General features: G+C 43.9%; 1 protein-coding gene across 1 annotated transcript in view; it reads right to left on the minus strand.

Moving 5' to 3' along the window:
* Positions 1-13270: 13270 nt before the first annotated feature.
* Positions 13271-20764, minus strand: part of apoba (apolipoprotein Ba) — a 73143-nt gene continuing 65649 nt past the window's right edge. The window contains exons 27-29 of the mRNA XM_078213057.1: positions 20402-20516; positions 17809-17992; positions 13271-14859 (exon numbers count right to left, since the gene is read on the minus strand). Coding sequence (XP_078069183.1) covers positions 13408-14859; positions 17809-17992; positions 20402-20516 — 1751 coding nt within the window. The 3' untranslated portion in view covers positions 13271-13407. The remainder of the gene's footprint in view (positions 14860-17808; positions 17993-20401; positions 20517-20764) is intronic.

The raw sequence follows: 20764 nt of genomic DNA on the forward strand, positions 1-20764 counted from the left end.
AATTTGAGTTCCAACCGACCCCACAACAAGCACTGCCTCTGTTGAGGCCCCACATCCCTGAACATATGCTCTTGATTCATTCCATATGATTATACAGGACATCAGCCTTGACCTGCCGGAGGATTCTAAGGTCTAAACATGTACATTACATTTTGATTTTGATTTAATTTGATTTATTATTGTCACATGTATTAGTATAGTGAAAAGTATTGTTTCTTGCATGAATAGGATGGGGATCGAAGGACACGGACTTCGTAAGTGCATACGGTTTACTTTAGGCAGGCATCATGATTGGCGCAGGCTTGGAGGGCCGAAGGGCCTGTTCCTGTGCTGTACAGTTCTTTGTTCTTTGTATCACCAACATTAGCCAAACCACAGTTCACGGATGCATGAAGCAAGATGCATTATTAACCAGAGCTTTCCTCATGAACAACCAGCAGCAAAATGAGAGGACACTATATTTTTCATATTGCACAAACCCTTATATTGATTGTGGATAATATTTGGGCAGAAATAATTGTTGTCATCCATGTGAACTGCAGACTGGTAGAGGTTCAGCTGAATGAGACCATGAGGAACATCTCAGGAACAATCCAGTCAACAAACACGAATTGGCTACCTGCACTCTGTAACTTTGTGCCACCACAAACCGTTGTGAAGCTCGTACGGCATGATTTCTAGGAAGAGTTCTGGATCTTCCCCTGGTAGAAGAGATCACCCACCCACCCAGCCTGTGCTTCATCTCAATCTGGACCTACCTGCCTGAGCCAGCCAGTTGTGCTGCGGACCTGTTGAAGAAGCTGTGGTACAACAACAACACAGCCCATTCTCAGCACCTGGTTGATGGTCACAAATTGGAAATCCCGGACTTCGGCCTCCCACTTGGCAAACAAATCGAACTAATCAGATTTCACACTTGAGTTGGAGCCTACCATGACAACCTTTTCCTTTGGGGACACCGTGACTCATCCGGCAAAGGGCAAACCACAGTGCACATAATCATCAAGGGCCCAGCCTGTGCTTCAGCGGTGGCCTCACTGCCCTATGCCAGGCTGATGAAGAGGCTGCTAACTGGCGGGAGAATTTCAACTTTGACATCTCGCTATTCATCAGTGCTCATCACCTTTTAACCAAGGAGATGATGCCATCACTTCAGTGCAACGAGGCCAACACTGCGAGGACGGCATCTGCAGTGAAGAACATGGCGCAGGACGAGCACTCCACGGTCGGAGATATCTGCACCGTGGCTCAGCTCATGACCTCCATGTCTGCGGACTTTCGCTCCATAGTGCTAGGCGTCCACTGCATGGTGCAGGCATTAGTGGATATCCATGAGTGTCAGTGCCAGAGGATGGCGGCGCTTCTGGACCTTACTCCAGCTGCCCCTCCATCCCATGGAGCACAGCGGTCCCCGGAACCCAAAGGAAAAAGGATCGGCAGCAGTACAGCCTGGGGCTCTCCAGCTAGGGGACCCTGGACATTACCAGTCCACCTGATACCCTCCCCTCCACCCTGTGAGGGACACTCCTTCAGACCCTGACACCGAGGAGGGCAGCAATTAAACATCCGTGCTGCCTGAAAGAAGGCTTGGACCCTCCAGGTCCCATCCCCCGCAGGGCACAGATACCAAGGCCACCTCTGGCAACAGAATAAAGGACATCTGGGACCTCATTTGTGCATTTGTGTGTGGTTGACTGGGAGATGCTGCACAGAATGCCTGTGCTGCCCTGGAATGAGCCACTTGCATAGAAATTCAGAGTGTAAGGGCCACAGGCAGTGGGTGTCCTCCCATTCCATATTGTGCCAGTTCATGCAGGGTCTGGTAGAAGTGGCTCACCATCTCCCGGGACAGGTACAACCTTCTACGACACTGACATCTGCAAATACGATGACTGACTTTGGAAAGCCCTCGACCGGTACTGAGGCATCTGCAGTGCTGCACCTGGAATAGAGAGAGGCCCAGGCTCTTCCGCAGGGCGCTGGTCCTGGACAGATGCCATGGCATGTCGGTGTCTCTGCCGCTGCTCTATGACAATAAGTAGGTTAGGCAGCTAGACAGACTCCATGATCCCCTAGACCATGCACTGTAAAGAAAAGATCACAGTGAGCCAGAAGGGTTTGTGAGAGAGTCTGGACCCTCTTCCTCCAATCCCTCTGGGACTACCACCCAATCGCGTCACACGCAGTAGGTTCCTCAACACCATCCCTCACACCCTTCGCTCAGCCACACCTTCACATTGGTCTCTGTCAACTCCAGCAGGATGTAGCACATGGACCCACCAGGATCTCAGTGACACCAAACGTCTGCATTCCTCCAGCCTCCAAGTCCCTTCAAAAAACCTGGCATCATGTTAGAGGGCAGTAGGGTGGCTGCATGTAACCAGTGTTTGCATTCTGAAGGGGGACCTCGTCAATGCATCCTGTAATGACCTCGATTGGGTTGTGTGATGATAGGCATCGTCATCACACCTTGTATAGGAGGCATCAGCATTATCTGTGTGATGTTACCACCTTCAAAGGACAAAGAACAAAGAACAGTATAGCACAGGAAACAGGCCCTTCGGCCCTCCAAGCCTGTGCTGCTCCTTGGTCCAACTAGACCAATCGTTTGTATCCCTCCATTCCCAGGCTGCTCATGTGACTATCCAGGTAAGTCTTAAACGATGTCAGCGTGCCTGCCTCCACCACCCTACTTGGCAGCGCATTCCAGGCCCCCACCACCCTCTGTGTAAAAAACATCCCTCTAATATCTGAGTTATACTTCGCCCCTCTCACCTTGAGCCCGTGACCCCTCGTGAACGTCACTTCTGATCTGGGAAAAAGCTTCCCACCATTCACCCTATCTATCCCCTTCCTGGGATTGGCAGCTCACTGCCTGGGACATTGGCTTGCAAAGTTGGCCTCCACTAAATGGCTGTGTTGTTTGGCTGCACCCCATTTAACGGCTTAATCACTTAATCAGTGAGGGAAGGTTGGAGTGCCTGTTCAGCCACGTCTGTCTTTTGTGGCAGATGAAGCACAGCTGAATCGTGAAGCCAGCAATTAGCATGTCCAGCGCATTCCCAGATGGCACCCTGTTTCTCTATGGTCACAAGAGGTGCAGAGCTGTGCAGCTCCGTGACCCATTGAGATCTGCCATTACACACAAGCACCCCGACAATTGATTTTGGACTTCCGGGCAGCCTCTCCCCTTTGACCTCACACCACTGCCCGAGTGTGGGTTCCAGTTGCACTGCAGTCATCCTCCCCCAAGTGCAAGGTGCTTGAAGCCGCATGAGGGGAAACACAGCCCATTCCTGAATCCCCTACTCTGGCTGCCAGAGTGCTGACAGCCTAGCCTCTCGTGGGTCCCCACCCAGGTAACTCACAGTCGCCCAGAGTGTGAAACCTTTTGGTTTGAAGCCCTTCCACCTTCTGGCCAGCCCCCACTAAGGAAGGGCACTCTCTCTGCTGTGATATGGACAGGAAAGCAGATACCGGAAGTATTGCCTGCACACCAGCCTTCACAACACCTTAAAGCAAGAGGCACTCCAACATGAAGAGAAGGTAAGACCTGCAAGTGAACCCTGTGGACTGCTTCTCCCGATATGGCGATTGTAGGGTCCCCATCCTTGGCCCCAAGTTGCACTTATCTCTGTCCCCAGAGTCCTCTCTGGTGCCCCCAGTGCAGTGAACACCCCAGAGGTTGATGACTGCCTGAGAACTCACCCTGAACCCCCGAACTCCCCCTCGGAGGAGAACGCCCCAGGTTCTTGCTTATGTAGAACTGTTGTAAATGGTGCTGGCATGACATTACATTGGCACCCATTGAATATTCGATGTGGGGGGAAGGTCCCAGAGAGAGTGCTTGCTAATGACATGCTAATGTCTTAAAATGAGCTTCCTGGGGTCACATGGCATATTTCACGCTACTGTGCTGGTGAAAGGGCTGGAAGATAGGGACTCGGAAACTTGCTGGCACAAATCACGCTTTCCAAGTCTACCCCGATTTTGTGAGCATTTCGCCATTCCCGCGGACGGAGAGTCCGGCCTCAAAATTGCCCCCAGTAGGTTAAGTCTGTCAGAAAAGATTTGACAGATGGAGTATTATTGTGAAAATGTGAACTTGTCCATTTGGCAAGAAGAATAAAAAAGCAGCACATTATTTAAATGGGTGAGATTGCAGAACTCTGAGGTACAGAAGGAACTGGATGGTCTGTTACATGAATCACAAAATGTTAGTGTGCAGGTACAGCAAGCAGTGGCACAGCTAGAGGGGAAGCAGGGGGAGCGACTGCTCCCCCTGAGCACATTCTTCAAAAGTGGCGCCTTTTCAACGGGGTGTTCCTCACGGGCCCCTCAGATCTCTTCCCGATCCGTGTACTGCAATGGCGGGATGCGATACGGATGCGGGGACTTCAGGCAGTGAGGAAGGCATGCAATCTCCCGAGAGGGCATGCAATCACGAGGATAATTGCAGAGGCCGCGAAGGACATAAATATGCAGCCACCGCGACGAACGGGCAGTCGAGACCAAGCATCCCTCGCCGACGGACATCAGCAGCCGAGATTGATAATCACCAAATAGATTTGGTGATTATCACTTGAAGAATTTAAACCACCACAGAGTCCAACATTGGCAGCTTTAATTTAATTGTTGACTCTACAGAAAGAGTCTGAACTGATCAATTTTCTTTATCCTTGCGATATATAACAGTAAACGGTGATGCAGTGGAACGATTTATACAATTCAGCGAATTACCTGGAGCAAGGGCTGAAGATATTTTCAACATTCTTCTTCCAGCAATCAAAAACTTAGGGCTGTCAATAACTATGTGTTATGGTCAGTCTTACGATGGAGCAAACACCATGTCGGGTGAAATATCTGGTCTCCAAACAAAGATTAGGGAAGTTGCTCCAAACGCACTCTTTATGCACTGCTGTGCACATAATTTAAATTTGGTTCTAATTGATGCAGTAAGTTCCAATATTCAAACCAAGTTGTTTTTTGGAACTCTACGAAGTGTCTATACCTTTTTTTCTGGCAGTTTACCTCGTCTTTCAGAACTAAAAGAAGAACAACGCAATCATATCAAACCTTTCGCACTGACTCTAAAGAAACTTTGTGATACCAGATGGGCGTCCAGAAAGTCAGCAGTAGAGGCAGCCTTGCAGAATTTACCAGCACTAGTAGTTGCTCTGCAAAGAATTCTGGATGGTGAGATAAAAAACTGTACTCCTAAACAGCTCGCTGAGGCAAAGGGTATGCTGGAAACGCTCAGTACTTACGAATTCTTAGTTTTTCTTATATTCTGGAGTAAAGTGCTAGACAAGGCTTTCAATTTATCCATATATTTACAGAAAAGTAGTCCAGATCTGGTAACGGCTTCTCATTTGATTCAGCTTTTTGATATGAAAAACATGCAAAATGAGTATGAATCTCAATTCAAGCAGAATGAGAATGAAGCAACCGAGTTGTGTCGAAAATGTGATATTAATACGGAATACAAGCACCACAGAGAACGTAAAAGAAAACGATTCCATGAAGAAATTGCAGAGGATGAAGGAATATTTGATGCCCGGAAGAACTTCATAGTTGAATCCTTCTTAGTGTCCTTAGATTCTGTTATAAATAGCACAAGTAAAAGATTTGAGCATTTAAAAAATGTGGCTTCCAAATTTAGTGGTTTAGATCCAAAGCATTTTGACAACGCAGATAATGTGAACAAATTAGAATTTTTAGCAGACACGTACTCAGACGCCATCGACAGTCAAACTGAAATCGTACAAGAGTTTCTTTCATTCAAAGACATGTACAAAGAGATAATGAGCACTAGCAGTAAGACAAATTCAAGTGTCAAGAAACTGACCATCAACAATGTACTAAAATTCATGATCGCCAATGACATGTGTTCCATTTATCCTAACCTGTCCACATTGTACCACATTTTTCTGACCTTACCAATAACTAGCGCAGTTGCGGAAGGATCCTTTAGCCGGCTCCAACACATAAAGTCCTACCTTCGTTCTACGATGGGCGAGGATAGATTGTCTGGGTTAGCTTTGGTCTCCATTAAAAGACAGTTGGCTACTGAGGTAGATTATAATAAAGTAATAAATAACTTTGCTAGAATGAAGCCTAGACGAAAGAGGCTGTTGTAGCTGTTTCATACCTTTTTCATATTGCTTCGTTTTGTTTTCATTTTACGTTTAAAATGTAAAATAATTAAATAACACACGTGTTTTTATTATGTTTTGATTTTGAATACAAAATAAAAATGTATAATGAATTTTAAATTATTTGGTATGCGTCGTGGCGCCTGTTTTATGTGCTCACTCCCCCTAACTTTAGAACCTGGCTGTGCCCCTGACAGCAAGCGATTAGAAAGACAAATGGAATGTTGCAGTTTATTGTAAGGCCGGTAGAATATAAAAGTAAGTATGTTTTGCTATGCTTGTGTATGATACTGATGAGACCATCTCCAGGGTACTTTGTGCAGTTTTGTTCTCCTTATTTAAGAAAGGACATAACTGCATAAGAAGTTCAGAGAATGTTCACTCAATTGATTCCAGGGATGACAGGGTTATCCTATGAAGAAAGGTTCAACTGCCTGTCCCTGTATCCACTGGAGTTTTGGACAATGCGAAGCAAACTTGTTGAAACAGATGAGATCCTGAGCGGACAGAAAGTTTGTTGACAGGGTGTTTCCCTTGTGAAAGAGGCTAGAGCTTGTAGACTCGGTTTAAAAATAAGGGGTCTTCCAGTAAAATGGAGATGATGAGAATTTATCTCTTTCAGAGGGCTGTGAGTCTGTGGAACTCTCTTTTCCAGAGAGCAATGGAGGCAGGGTCAGTGAGTATTTTTAAGGTTCAGTTAGATAGATACTTGGTTGACAATGGAGTTAAAGGATTTAGGGGTAGGAAGGAAACTAGAGTTGAGGTCACAATCAGATCAGTGATGATCTTATTGAATGGTGAAGCAGGCTTGAAAGGGTGAATGCCCTACTCCTGCTCCTAGTTTGATCAACCTTAATTCTTCCAATATGCCTATGGCAAGTGCTAAGAGTGACAGAGTTTCCTGTGATCAGCCATACTTAATGTGGAGTGGCATCCCTCAAGCTATAGCCTCTGGTGACAGGCTACAAACCTGTTCCAATAAAAACTAGCTATGGAAACAGTTATAAGCATTTATTTTGTCTGCCTTATGTGCCACAAGCTGCTGGAAAGCCTCTAAGTCTAATCCTTGAACATTGGCTTCTGTGTTTTAGATGTTCTTGCAAATTAGTCTTATTTCCTCATGTCCTCAAGTTCATTCACTGGCTCTATTATCTAGGCACCCTTATGAAGATCAAACAAGGCAAAGCTTTAACTTTGTTGTGTTGTGGTCCTTAATCTTATTTTATTCTCTTATCTCTTCTTTTTTCCTTCCTTCATTTTATAGAGAAAACACTGTGGAGGTTTTACTAATTGACCAGAATGGGTCCTCTTTTCCTTTGGAGGGGTTTGGGGGTTTGCGTCCTCTTTCTCTTTCACATTGTCCAAGCCGTCAACTCCACTTTCTAAAGTAGGCTTTCAGAGAACACTGATCTTCAGTTAATGTTTTCTCAATGTCGTGAAGCTCTTGACCCAGGATCTTCAGGGGCAAGTCATCAGCATATGGATACGGTTGAGGGGGACGACATACCAGTGGTGAGCCGCAGTGAGAGGATCTCCAGCATTGTGTCCGTCTCGGCTCGGGAGGGTAAGGGGGAGAGCGGGAGGGCAATAGTTATTGGGGACTCATTAGTTAGAGGGATAGATAGGAGGTTCTGTGGCAGCAAAAGAGACTCGAGGATGGTATGTTGCCTACCGGAAGCCAGGGTCCGTGACGTCTCGGACCGTGTCTTCCGGATTCTTAAGGGGGAGGGGAAACAGTCACAAGTCGTGGTACACATTGGTACCAATGACATAGGAAAAGAAGGGACGGGGATTTAAAACAGGAATTTCGGGAGCTGGGCTGGAAGCTGAGAGCCAAGACAAAACATGTGGTCATCTCTGGTACGTTGCCGGTGCCACGTGATAGCGAGTTGAGGAACAGGGAGAGATTGCAGTTAAACATGTGGTTGCAGGGATGGTGTAGGAGGGAGGGTTTCAGATACGTGGATAATTGGAACACATCCTGGGGAAGGTGGGACCTGTACAAACAGGACGGGGTGCACCTGAACCAGAGGGGCACCAATATCCTGGGAGGGAAATTTGAAACGGCTCTTCAGGGGGGTTTAAACTAATTTGCAGGGGAGTGGGAAAAGGAGATGTAGTCCAGAAGTCAGTGTTGAGGGTGGTGAGGTATTGGGGAAGGTATCAAGGTCAAGGGTGGGTACCGGTAGACAGGAAGGTTGGTTGAAGTGTGTCTACTTCGATGCAAGGAGCATCCGGAACAAAGTAGATGAACTTGGGGCGTGGATTGGTACTTGGGACTACGATGTTGTGGCCATTACGGAGACGTGGGTAGAACAAGGACAGGAATGGTTAAAAGAGGTGGAGGAGTGGCATTGTTAATTAAGGATAGTTTAACGGCTGCGGAAAGGCACTTCGAGGGGGATCTGCACACTGAGGTAATATGGGCTGAGGTTAGAAATAGGAAAGGAGCGGTCGCGTTGTTAGGAGTTTACTATAGGCCCCCGAATAGTAATAGAGATGTGGAGGAAGAAATTGCTAAGCAGATTATGGATATGTGTGGGGGTCACAGGGTAGTTGTCATGGGGGACTTTAACTTTCCAACTATTGATTGGAACCTTTGTAGGTCAAATAGTTCGGATGGGGCAGTTTTTGTGCAGTGTGTGCAGGAGGGTTTCCTGACACAATATGTGGATAGGCCGACAAGAGGTGAGGCCACATTGGATTTGGTACTGGGGAATGAACCGGGCCAAGTGTTAGATTTGGTTGTGGGAGAGCACTTTGGAGATAGTGACCACAATTCGGTGTTTTTTGTGATTGCAATGGAGAGGGATAGGGCCGTACGGCAGGGCAAGGTTTACAATTGGGGGAGAGATAATTATGATGCGATTAGGCAAGAATTAGGGGGCATAAGATGGGAACAGAAACTGTCAGGGAAAGGCACTAATGAAAAGTGGAACTTTTTCAAGGAACAAATACTGGGTGTCCTTGATAGGTATGTCCCTGTCAGGCAGGGAGGAAATGGCCGAGTGAGGGAACCATGGTTCACGAAAGAGGTGGAATGTCTTGTGAAAAGGAAGAGGGAAGCTTATGTAGGGATGAGGAAACAAGGTTCAGATGGCTCGATTGAGGGTTACAAGTTAGCAAAGAATGAGCTGAAAAAGGGGCTTAGGAGAGCTAGGAGGGGACATGAGAAGTCCTTGGCAGGTCGGATCAAGGAAAACCCCAAGGCCTTTTACTCTTATGTGAGGAATAAGAGAATGATTAGGGTGAGGTTAGGGCCGGTCAAGGACAGTAGTGGGTCAGTAGAGATAGGCGAGGTGATGAATGAATACTTTTCTTCAGTGTTCACCAAGGAGAGGGGCCATGTTTGTGAGGAAGAGAAGGCGTTACAGGCTAATAGGCTGGAGGAAATAGTTGTTCGGAGGGAGGATGTACTGGCAGTTTTGAATAAACTGAAGGTCGATAGGTCCCCTGGGCCTGATGAAATATATCCTAGGATTCTTTGGGAGGCAAGGGATGAGATTGCAGAGCCTTTGGCTTTGATCTTTAGGTCATCACTGTCCACGGGGATGGTGTCAGAGGACTGGAGAGTGGCGAATATTGTTCCTCTGTTTAAGAAAGGGAATAGAAATGACCCTGGTAATTATAGACCGGTTAGTCTCACTTCGGTGGTTGGTAAATTGATGGAAAAGGTCCTTAGGGATGGGATTCACGACCATTTAGAAAGATGCGGATTAATCCGGGATAGTCAGCACGGATTCGTGAAGGGCAAGTCGTGCCTCACAAATTTGATAGAATTTTTTGAGGAGGTAACTAAGTTTGTTGATGAAGGTAGGGCAGTTGATGTCATATAGATGGATTTTAGTAAGGCGTTTGAAAAGGTCCCCCATGGTCGGCTTATGATGAAAGTAAGGAGGTGTAGGATAGAGGGAAAGTTGGCAGATTGGATAGGTAACTGGCTATCTGATCGAAGACAGAGGGTGGTGGTGGATGGAAAATTTTCGGACTGGAGGCAGGTTGCTAGCGGAGTGCCACAGGGATCAGTGCTTGGTCCTCTGCTCTTTGTGATTTTTATTAATGACTTGGAGGAGGGGGCTGAAGGGTGGATCAGTAAATGTGCTGATGACACTAAGATTGGTGGAGTAGTGGATGAGGTGGAGGGCTGTTGTAGGCTGCAAAGAGACATAGATAGGATGCAAAGCTGGGCTGAAAAATGGCAAATGGAGTTTAACCCTGATAAATGTGAGGTGATTCATTTTGGTAGGACTAATTTAAATGTGGATTACAGGGTCATAGGTAGGGTTCTGAAAACTGTGGAGGAACAGAGAGATCTTGGGGTCCATATCCACAGATCTCTAAAGGTTGCCACTCAAGTGGATAGAGCTGTGAAGAAGGCCTATAGTGTGTTAGCTTTTATAAACAGGGGGTTGGAGTTTAAGAGCCGTGGGGTTATGCTGCAACTGTACAGGACCTTGGTGAGACCACATTTGGAATATTGTGTGCAGTTCTGGTCACCTCACTATAAGAAGGATGTGGATGCGCTGGAAAGAGTGCAGAGGAGATTTACCAGGATGCTGCCTGGTTCGGAGGGTAGGTCTTATGAGGAAAGGTTGAGGGAGCTAGGGCTGTTCTCTCTGGAGCAGAGGAGGCTGAGGGGAGACTTAATAGAGGTTTATAAAATGATGAAGGGGATAGATAGAGTGAACGTTCAAAGACTATTTCCTCGGGTGGATGGAGCTATTACAAGGGGGCATAACTATAGGGTTCATGGTGGGAGATATAGGAAGGATATCAGAGGTAGGTTCTTTACGCAGAGAGTGGTTGGGGTGTGGAATGGAGTGCCTGCAGTGATAGTGGAGTCAGACACTTTAGGAACATTTAAGCGGTTATTGGATAGGCACATGGAGCACACCAGGATGATAGGGAGTGGGATAACTTGATCTTGGTTTCAGATAAAGCTCGGCACAACATCGTGGGCCGAAGGGTCTGTTCTGTGCTGTACTGTTCTATGTTCTATATGCTAAGAAACGTGGCTTTGTGTGAGGGAGTTCTCTGGTATGTGTTGAAGAGCACAGTAAGAAGTCTCACAACACCAGGTTAAAGTCCAACAGGTTTATTTGGTAGCAAATACCATAAGCTTTCGGAGCACAGCTCCTTCGTCAGATGGAGTGGATATCTGTTCTCAAACAGTGCAGACACAGAAATCAAATTACAGAATACTGATTAGAATGCAAATCTCTACAGCCAGCCAGGTCTTAAATGTACAGACAATGTGGGTGGAGGGAGCATTCAACACAGGTTAAAGAGATGTGTATTGTCTCCAGACAGAACAGCTAGTGAAATTCTGCAAGTCCAGGAGGCAAGCTGTGGGGGTTACTGATAATGTGACATAAATCCAACATCCTGGTTTAGGCCGTCCTCATGTGTGCGGAACTTGGCTATTAGTTTCTGCTCAGCGACTCTGCGCTGTCGTGTGTCGTGAAGGCCGCCTTGGAGAACGCGTGTTCTGAAGAGATGTGTTGAAGAGAACAGGAATGAGGGCTATGCTTGTGAAAACCCATAGTTGGTTATGTGTGGGCAGCTGACTTGATCTTCAAGGTCCACGTGGAACTGTTGATTACTAATCATGGAATGAATTAGTTGTATGGTTTTCACAGCAGTTGATTTTGGGGTTTCTACAGCATGCTTGTGTTGCACACTGTATTGTCTGCACAGGCCACATTAACGGAGGTTGTTCCTGTCTTTAGGCCAACCAGCTGTACCGATATGTTTAAAGTTTAAGTTAAAAGTTTTATATATTAGTGTCACAAATCGGCTTACACTAACACTGCAATTAAGTTACTCTGAAAATCCCCTAGTTGCCACATTCTGGTGCCTATTCGGGTACACTGAGGGAGAATTTAGCATGGCCAATGCACTTAATCAGTATTTCAGACTTTGGGAGGAAACCAAAGCACCCGGAGGAAAGCCTCACAGACACGGAGAACGTGCAGACTCCACGCAGACAATGATCCGAGGCCGGAATTCAACCCGGGTCCCTGGCACTGTGAGGTAGCAGTGCTAACCACTGTGCCACCATGCTGTCCCATACACCCACTTAATCTTTCGGGAGGAGAGATAGCAATCTTCGCATTGCCCTCCGGTTGAGGTAAGTTTACCAACTTGAAAATGTGTAAACTAATGCTGTCAAGAAGGCAATCAAACCTGGACCACTGGGCTCCCAGTTCAACCAGTAAAAAGCTGTTGGAAAGTAATACAATAATTTGGACGGTTCAATCTAATTGAGTATACATAAAACAGTTGCTGCATTTAAATAACTCATCTGTTCAGTTCAAAAGGAACTGACAGAACATAAAATCGAACACAAACTGATTTACTTTTGATTTAAGTGTCTGGGCTCACCCTCAAGTAAGTTACATTGGGAACACGATTCGGACTGCACTACAGGCAATGGTTGAAATTTTTAACCACAAAGTGCCTTTGTTTTTGGGGCCAGGGTATTTGCGATGGAGTAGGATTTCTGGCAGCTTGCTCCCCCCAGACCCTATCAGAACTCCTCAGGCCACAGCATGGACATAAAGTGGATGGGTGTCTGCAGTCTTTTCAGCATAACCCACTTCAGGAGCAGGGTTGTCTGCCGCGTTACCGGGAATGTCTGTTTCTCCAATCCTTCTCGGAAACAAAGGCCATCAACAGTTTCATAGCCTCTTATTCCTTTAGCAAAGCTGAACATGATCACTTTCCTTGCACATACTGTTGCACCTACTAAGTCCAGCATTGACATTTTGTAGCATTATTCTTACGTTTGGTTGCTGAGTTGTAAGTACGCTTAACGTCCACTTGCCTACGAAGGATTTAAAATGTAGATGATTGAAGGGAAAAGGAACAGAACCCAGTGTAATCAGGTCTCACTCACCTATGTAGATGGTGCTGTAATGTAGAAAAAGCTGAGAAAATTTGTCCCTGTACTTATTCAAGTTAAAGAGAATGTTACTCAGTAAAAAATATCCAAAAGGTCTTCATATTCTCACTTTAATCCTTCTGTTTATCTACTGTTACCTGAATATTTGTGACAATCCACTTGTTTCATGTTAACAAATACAAAAATAAAATGATACACGGAACTTGCCAAGTTATTAAGAAGTTTGTATTTATTTTCATTAGAAATGCTGACATAACAAATGATTTTTTTCCTTTTCATTCACAAGCGTCAAATATTTTGCAAGCTACATAGTTTGATTCAGAACAATTTTAAATATTTAGATGAATATTAAAATATTGATTTGTTGTCCTTTGTTCTTTCTTCATGCAAGGCCATTTTACTTTTTTGATAGCTCTCCACAATCTTTTCCCAGGCTACAGCCGTGCTTTTTTGAAGGATTTGCTGTCCCTTGGTGTGTAACTGACTCAGTGTTCCTTCTTTCAATTGAGGCACATCATCAAATGATTCCCACTTCAGAGGAAGAGGAATATCAAGTATAAGCTGTCCAGGTTGCCTTTTCATAGAAAACTCCGTTTCAACGCTTAGTTTGATTGCAATCTGTTCCAGGAACCTAAACAGTTGTTCAGTAAATTTGCCCATGTTTTCAATAAACAGATCAACAGCATATACTCCTTGAGCAACCAACTTTTCATAGGGGTCATTTAGCTTCAAAATAGCTTCATCTAATTTAGCTTTAATTATCCGTTTATATGTAAGTATTTGCTTCTTAATGTCTAAAAATGTAACATTCAAATCTTCTTTGATCATTTTAATATATTCAGGAATTGAATCTTCTCCGGTGTGCAAGTATTTAAAATATTCATTTAAAAATTCTGTAGAATTTTTAACAAATTTGTTTACTTCATGCTTCAGATTATTGGCGTTTGCAACATTAATATTAACTAATTCTTTAGACCAGGTCTGTATAGATGTTTTGAAGTAATTTAGATATTCTTCAACATCAGCACTATGCATGTTTGTTAAAACTTCAAGCATTTTTGTTAAAACTTGCTTTAGAGACCCACTTAACCGAGAAAGTATTTCTAAGGCTTTAGCGGTTGTATTATTACCAGGGACCATGCTCAGCTCCAACTCTTGGATGTATTCAACCGCATTACCAAGGTTATCTTTTACAATAGTATTAAACTCCTCAAACAATTTTGTTGCATAATTTATGGACATTGTGTATAACTCTTGCCCTGTATACTGGTCATCAAATCCAGGGAGCTGAAATTTGGTGTATTTTAAAAATTTGATTGCTGCATCAATTAAGTCCTTCAACTTACTCTGATATTCTTGTGTCAAATTTGAAATGCCATCTAATAATGTGGTGACCTCTTTCTCAAAGTCTACTTCTGCTACTTTCTCTGCTGCTCTCTTGTACAATTTATTTGTCGCTTCTTTCACTTTTTGATATTGTAAGGCAGTATCATCAACTGCAGACTGGAGAAAACTCTCAACTTCCTTAATATGATAGCTTGCTTTTCTAAATGCTTTATCAACATTCTGTTTAATCAAGTCTTTGCCTTTTGAGGGTACAGCGCTCATTTCCATTCCAAGGTGTTCAGTGTGATACTTGTTTGCACATTTATAGATAGCTTGAATCATCTTGGGCACCCTCTCTTTCAGGCCATTTGCCATATCTGCAGCTATGTCATTTCTCCAGTTGAACTGCATATGAATGCTTTCAGGGTTCTCCAGTGAAATCTTATGATCCAAAACTACTATTTCGGAAGATGTCTGTGGAAAGAAAATGTATGTGCATTAATATTGCATTTAAAGACGGAGCTATAAATCATTTGAAATAGCTTAGGAGTGCCAGTTCAGAAAAATTGGTATTCATCCTAACATTCACTGCTTTACATTGGGTGGAATTCTCCCATCCCGAAGGTGTTGGGCTTGGTGGCAAGTGGGAGTGGAGAATCCAGTGGAAGCCAAAAAATTAGAAATACATTGGTGTAAAAATGATATGAAATTCTCCCAACAGTGGGTTAATGGTGGTCCTGCAGCTGCCTAATGGTGAGAATGGCATTTGCATCATTTATATTCTATGAATGCTCATTAAAACAGCTGCTTGTCGAAAATGCTTCAGGCCTGCCAATCTTACGTCACGCCAGTGGGAAATCACGTTGGTGTCAAACCTGTTTGAAAAAGAGTGATGTGCACTCAAAACTTTGGGGTGAGTGCAACATAGTCTACCTGCCTTAATGCTGTGCCAGTCCTGTTGCGCTGAACAGCACTCTACTGGAGCAAACCATTTATGCCCTCCAGCTCCTTGCCATGCTATGGGACACATGGATCCTCAACTCCAATAGACCAAAGTTCAATTGGGGGTGGCAGGGTGAAGGGGGGTGGGGGGTAGACAGGTGCAGGAGAAGGAGTGCAGGGGAGGGGGGTGTATCTGACAAAGACAATAGGGGAGCATTGTGAAAAGAGGGCTGTACAAGAGTTGATGGGGTGGGGAGAAAGTGTGAGGGTGCACAATTGCAGGCAGATAAAGATGACGAACAATGGAAGGTTGAGGGAAGGGAAGCTGGACTCTGACCAGGCTGCATAAAATGTTCATAAACAAGGGGGTCAAAGGAATGCCACACTGTTTACTGGTGGGGGATGCATGCAGACTCTAGACTGGGTGGGTGGAAGTCCACGCAGGGCTTCAGCAGCTTTCAGGTGATGGGCTAGGGCAGAGGTAGGAATGGCCAATTTAACAAAGACTGGATCCAGAATGTCTGCAGGGATGGTTGCTGGTTGGAGGACAAGAGCTATCACTTAAACAGTGGCTAATGACTCCAGTGCATCAATCTCAGACTCATGCCAAGGAGAGGTCCAAAGCTCCACACTCTCCCTCATGGAACAGACCACAGAACTTTTGAAGTTGTGATTCTGATGCCTGAACTGCTCAGGTGGCTCTCTGTAACACACACAGAAGAGGATTTCCTACATGATCAGTTTGCTGTGCCCTTCACAATTCGATTAGACAAAGAGGTGAGTCCTCCCCAAAAGAACGAGGGCTTGGACTGTGAGCAACATAATAAATGGGATAGGAGTGTTGTGAAACTGTCCATGAGAAAATTGTAATGATGCAAAAGGAGGCCTTTTGGCTGATTGTGTCTGCACCGACTCTCTAAATGACCATTAAGATTTAGTGCCATTCCCCTACCTTTTCTCCATACCCCTGTACATTGTTTCTATTCTAATAGTCATCTAATGCTCTCTTTAATGCCTCGATTGAACCTGCCTCCATCAAACTTCCAGGCAATGCATTCCAGACTTGAATCACTCGTGTGAAAAAGATTTTTCTCACACCATATTTGTTACTTTTGTAAATCACTTTAAATATGTGTCCTTTTGTTCTTGATCCTTTTACGAGTGAGAAAAGTTTCTCCACGTCTACTCTGTTCAGCCCCCTCGTAATCTCTATCAAATCTCTTCTTAGCCTTCTACTCTCCATGGAGAATAGCCCTGACTTTTCCAATTCATCCTCAGAATTGAAGTTTCTCATCACTGGAACCATCTATACATAACTCTTCTGCACACTCAACAATGCATTTGCATCCTTCCTATAGTGCGATGCTCAGAACTGTACACGATATTCCAGCTAATTAGTGGCTTGTATAAGTTCAGCACAACCTTCTTGCTCTTATATTCAATATCTCTATTAATAAAGCCCAGGATACTTTATGCTTTATTAACTGCTCACTCCACCTTCCTGCCACCTAAAATGATATACGCACATATCTCTCTTCTCCTGCACCCCCTTAAAAATGTTACCTTTTATTTTGTATTGTCTCTCCATGCTCTTCCTCTAGAATGCAACACCTCACACTTTTCTACATTGAACCTGCCACCGATCTGCCCACTCCCCAACTTTCCTATGTCCATTTGAAGTTCTACACCTCTTCACAGTTTACAGTCCTTCCAAATTCTGTATCATCTGCAAACTTTGAAACTGTCCCCTGCATACTAAGATCTAGATCATTGATATATATCAGGAAAAGCAAGGGTTCCAATACCGATCCCGGTAAAAGAGAATTTGATCGCGGAGGGAGCTCAGAGAGGACTCACCCTGGTGAAGTAGATGAAATCATTCATCAACTTGCAGCACTGCATGATTTTTCTGGCATAGTTACTAGTCGCGCTGACCCCTCAGGTTGGAGTGGCGAAGTTGGTGTGCTTCCTGGAGCCATCCCTTGGGTAGAGATTTGCCTCTGTGCCCATACTCTTGGAATCAAGATCTCAAGGACATGGTTGAGTCAGGGTGCAAATCTCTTCTGGCGTTTTCTACCTCTGGGTTCGGACAGACTGCATGATCATACGAAGGCTTGTGGGCTGGAGTGATATGAGCGTGCTGGACTGACATTTACATATGGTTCCTGGATCTTTAAACCCAACAGACGGCAGCCAGACCCATCAGGTGATTCAGAAAGATGTTTGCTCATGCATAATTAACGAGGCTGCAAGCATGGAATTGGGCGTGGGTTCGCGCCATTCCAGCCAACGGGAATGGCCCTGCCAGAAACACCTACCATTGCACTTCGAGAAAAAAAATGGAGAATTCCTTCCATTGTATGTGCAAGGTGTGTGGGCGGAAACATTATGATTTCGAGGTCAATAATAACCTAGACACCTAGACATTTTGTTTTTGGCATTCAGTTCATGTTTATCACATATAAAAATAAAGTTACTTACTGGCTCATGGATATATACTTTTCCATACATAACATTTGGTGCTATCTTTTTGACTGCCAATCCTAGGAATCCAACAGCTGGAGAGGAGACTGATGAGGTAATTTCATGATTATTCTCCTTCCAATGAATTCTAAGGTCTGCGAAAGTTGGACTGATGACCTCTACTGTCAAATGACTTGTTACACTAGTAGAGAATTTTTTAAAAAAAGAAATAATTATTTACTGTATAAGAAAACAACATTTTCTATTAGCACAATAGCATAATTCATATTTAAAGAGACAAAAGAAAATCACTTTTTTTATTTATGTGGTGGCAGATCACCACAAGTGGACCTTGGGTTCTGTAAAAGCAATGTGATCTATTGCACCAAATTAACACCTGAGCAGGACAATCAAAAACTTGTCCACAAAATCATTTAAAATGAGCACAGGCAAAATTGTGACAAAAACCACACTAAATTTATTGGGGAATTTATTGATAGTCTTATCAAGACTAAAATATCAAAAAATTGAAAGTTATGACATCTGAAAAGACAAAAGAGAATTAGGACATACCTATAGAGAACAGGAACAAATATAGGAACTACTGGATTAGAGGAGGATTTATAGTCTATGGGGGGATTTTCTGCTCCTACTTTTTTGGGGTGGGGAGGTGAGGATTGGCGGAGGAGCAGGAAATCGAGTCCCAAAATGCGATTTACGCCGGTTAGATTTCCCGTTTCGATCGTCCCTGCCCCCTGCCAGTGTTATAACTGGTCCACATTTCAATACATTTAAATGTTATTACCAAGCCTTTATGCCTGATAGTTCTCCCCCCGCCACCCATCCGTATTAGATTGTCCATCTACATCGGTGTGAGGGCATACCGACATGAATCATGATAGATATCCTTCAGAAAACACCTGATGAGTAGAACTTGCAAGAGGAGTTGAGGTGAGTGCTTGGCTCAGGGGGGAAGAGGGTCATGCTTGGGCATTGCCAAGGGGCAGTGCCTGGGTATAGACCCAAGCATGACCCTCTCCCCTCTGAGCCAAGCACAGACCTGAACTCCTCTGGTGGGCTAGCTGGTTCTGCTCATCAGGTGCATGCTGTGGGATATCTGTCATGATTCACAGTGGCATGTCTTCACACCGATGTGGATAGACAATCTACGGGATACCATTCTGAATGAGCCCACCCCGTCTCCTGGAATGATTTTTTTTTCTATCTGCTTCACAATACAGTGGAGGAAGCTACCATGGGGGCCGGTGGATTCAATGCCTTTTTTCCAACCTTCTAACACAGGTCATGTTCTCAAAATATGAGAAAGTTCCATCCTCTGTAACCAAACCTCAACTAACAAAAACATAGACTATTCTACTTTGCAAACCCTAAACTGCTGTCTCCGCTGCATAACTTTCCAATTCCAGCTAAAGAAAATCTTACCATTTTGCTTCAGTCTAAGAAGCAGACATTTGATACACTTAGGCAGAATTTCCTGTTTCTGCAAGAAACACAGTGCCATTGTAATACAGCACTCTTGATTTTCCTTTATACTACAGTCATAGAGGTTTACAGCATGAAAACAGGCCCTTCAGCCCAACTTGTCCATGCTGCACTTCTTTTTTAACCACTAAGCTAGCCTCAATTGCTTTGGCCCATATCCCTTGATACCAATCTTACCTATGTAATTGTCCAAATGCTTTTTAAAAGACAAAATTGTACCTGCCTCTACTACTACCTCTGACAGCTTGTTCCAGACACTCACCACCCTCTGTGTGAAACAATTGCCCCTCTGGACCCTTTTGTATCTTTCTCATCTGACCTTAAACCTATGCCCTCTAGTTTTAGACTCCCCTACCTTTGGGAAAAGATGTTGACTATCTAACTGATCTATGCCCCTCATTATTTTATAGACCTCTATATGATCACTCATAAGTGTCCTACGCTCCAGGGAAAAAAGTTCCAGCGTATCCAGCCTCTCTTTATAACTCAAACCATCAAGTCCCAGTAGCATCCTATTAAATCTTTTCTGCACTCTTTCTAGTTTAATAATATCCTTTCTATAATAGGGTGACGGAACTGTACACAGTATTCCAAGTGTGACCTTACCAATGTCTTGTATAACTTCAACAAGACGTCCCAACTCCTGTATTCAATGTTCAGACCAATGAAACCAAGTATGTTGAATGCCTTCTTCACCACTTTGTCCACCTGTGACTCCACTTTCAAGGAGCTATGAACCTGTACCCCTAGATCGCTTTGTTCTATAACTCTTCCCAACACCCTATCAGGAAAGGCTGTATAATCAGCAACAAATCAATTAACTTTCCATTCATGTCCTAAACATGAAAAAACCTCTTATTTTGGAATAATTAGTCAGATGTTAAGTCTTACACACCTTTTCTACACAGCAGGGTAGAAATCTCATATATGGGACTGACGCTTCAATCTATCATTGGTTCTCATTCAAACCAGCATCAAAATAAAATTTTAACCTTGACCAGAAAAGTTGTTTATCAAACAATTGGGATTTTTTTTGGGAATGAAGCAAAATTAAACATTCCGTCAGACAAGTTATCATCTATAAAGTTAATAAAAACATGCAACTTACCCTGAATGCTGAAGAGTACAACTCTGCTGCCAGTCAATACTTAAGTCAGGATGGGCAAATGTATATTTTCCATTAAGATTGCAGGTATCAGTGGTGGTGCTTAAGGTTGCACTTGCTGTAAAAAAAAAGGAGAAAAAAAAATCTTTCAGAAATGCACATAAAACATCACCCATTAATTTCAATGCTAAATTATTTTTAAAGAGTTATCGTGAAACACAATTATATTAAATAAAATAAATTATGATGCTATTGTAAAGCTATACCAGTAATCTTCCAGAACAGATGCAATAGGTATTGTTTTAAATATGACATGTTTAAATAATTAATAATGTTTAAATATGACATGTTTAAATAATAATGTTA

This window comes from Mustelus asterias, chromosome 5, assembly GCF_964213995.1.
Source record: "Mustelus asterias chromosome 5, sMusAst1.hap1.1, whole genome shotgun sequence".
Classification (NCBI taxonomy): Eukaryota; Metazoa; Chordata; class Chondrichthyes; order Carcharhiniformes; family Triakidae; genus Mustelus; species Mustelus asterias.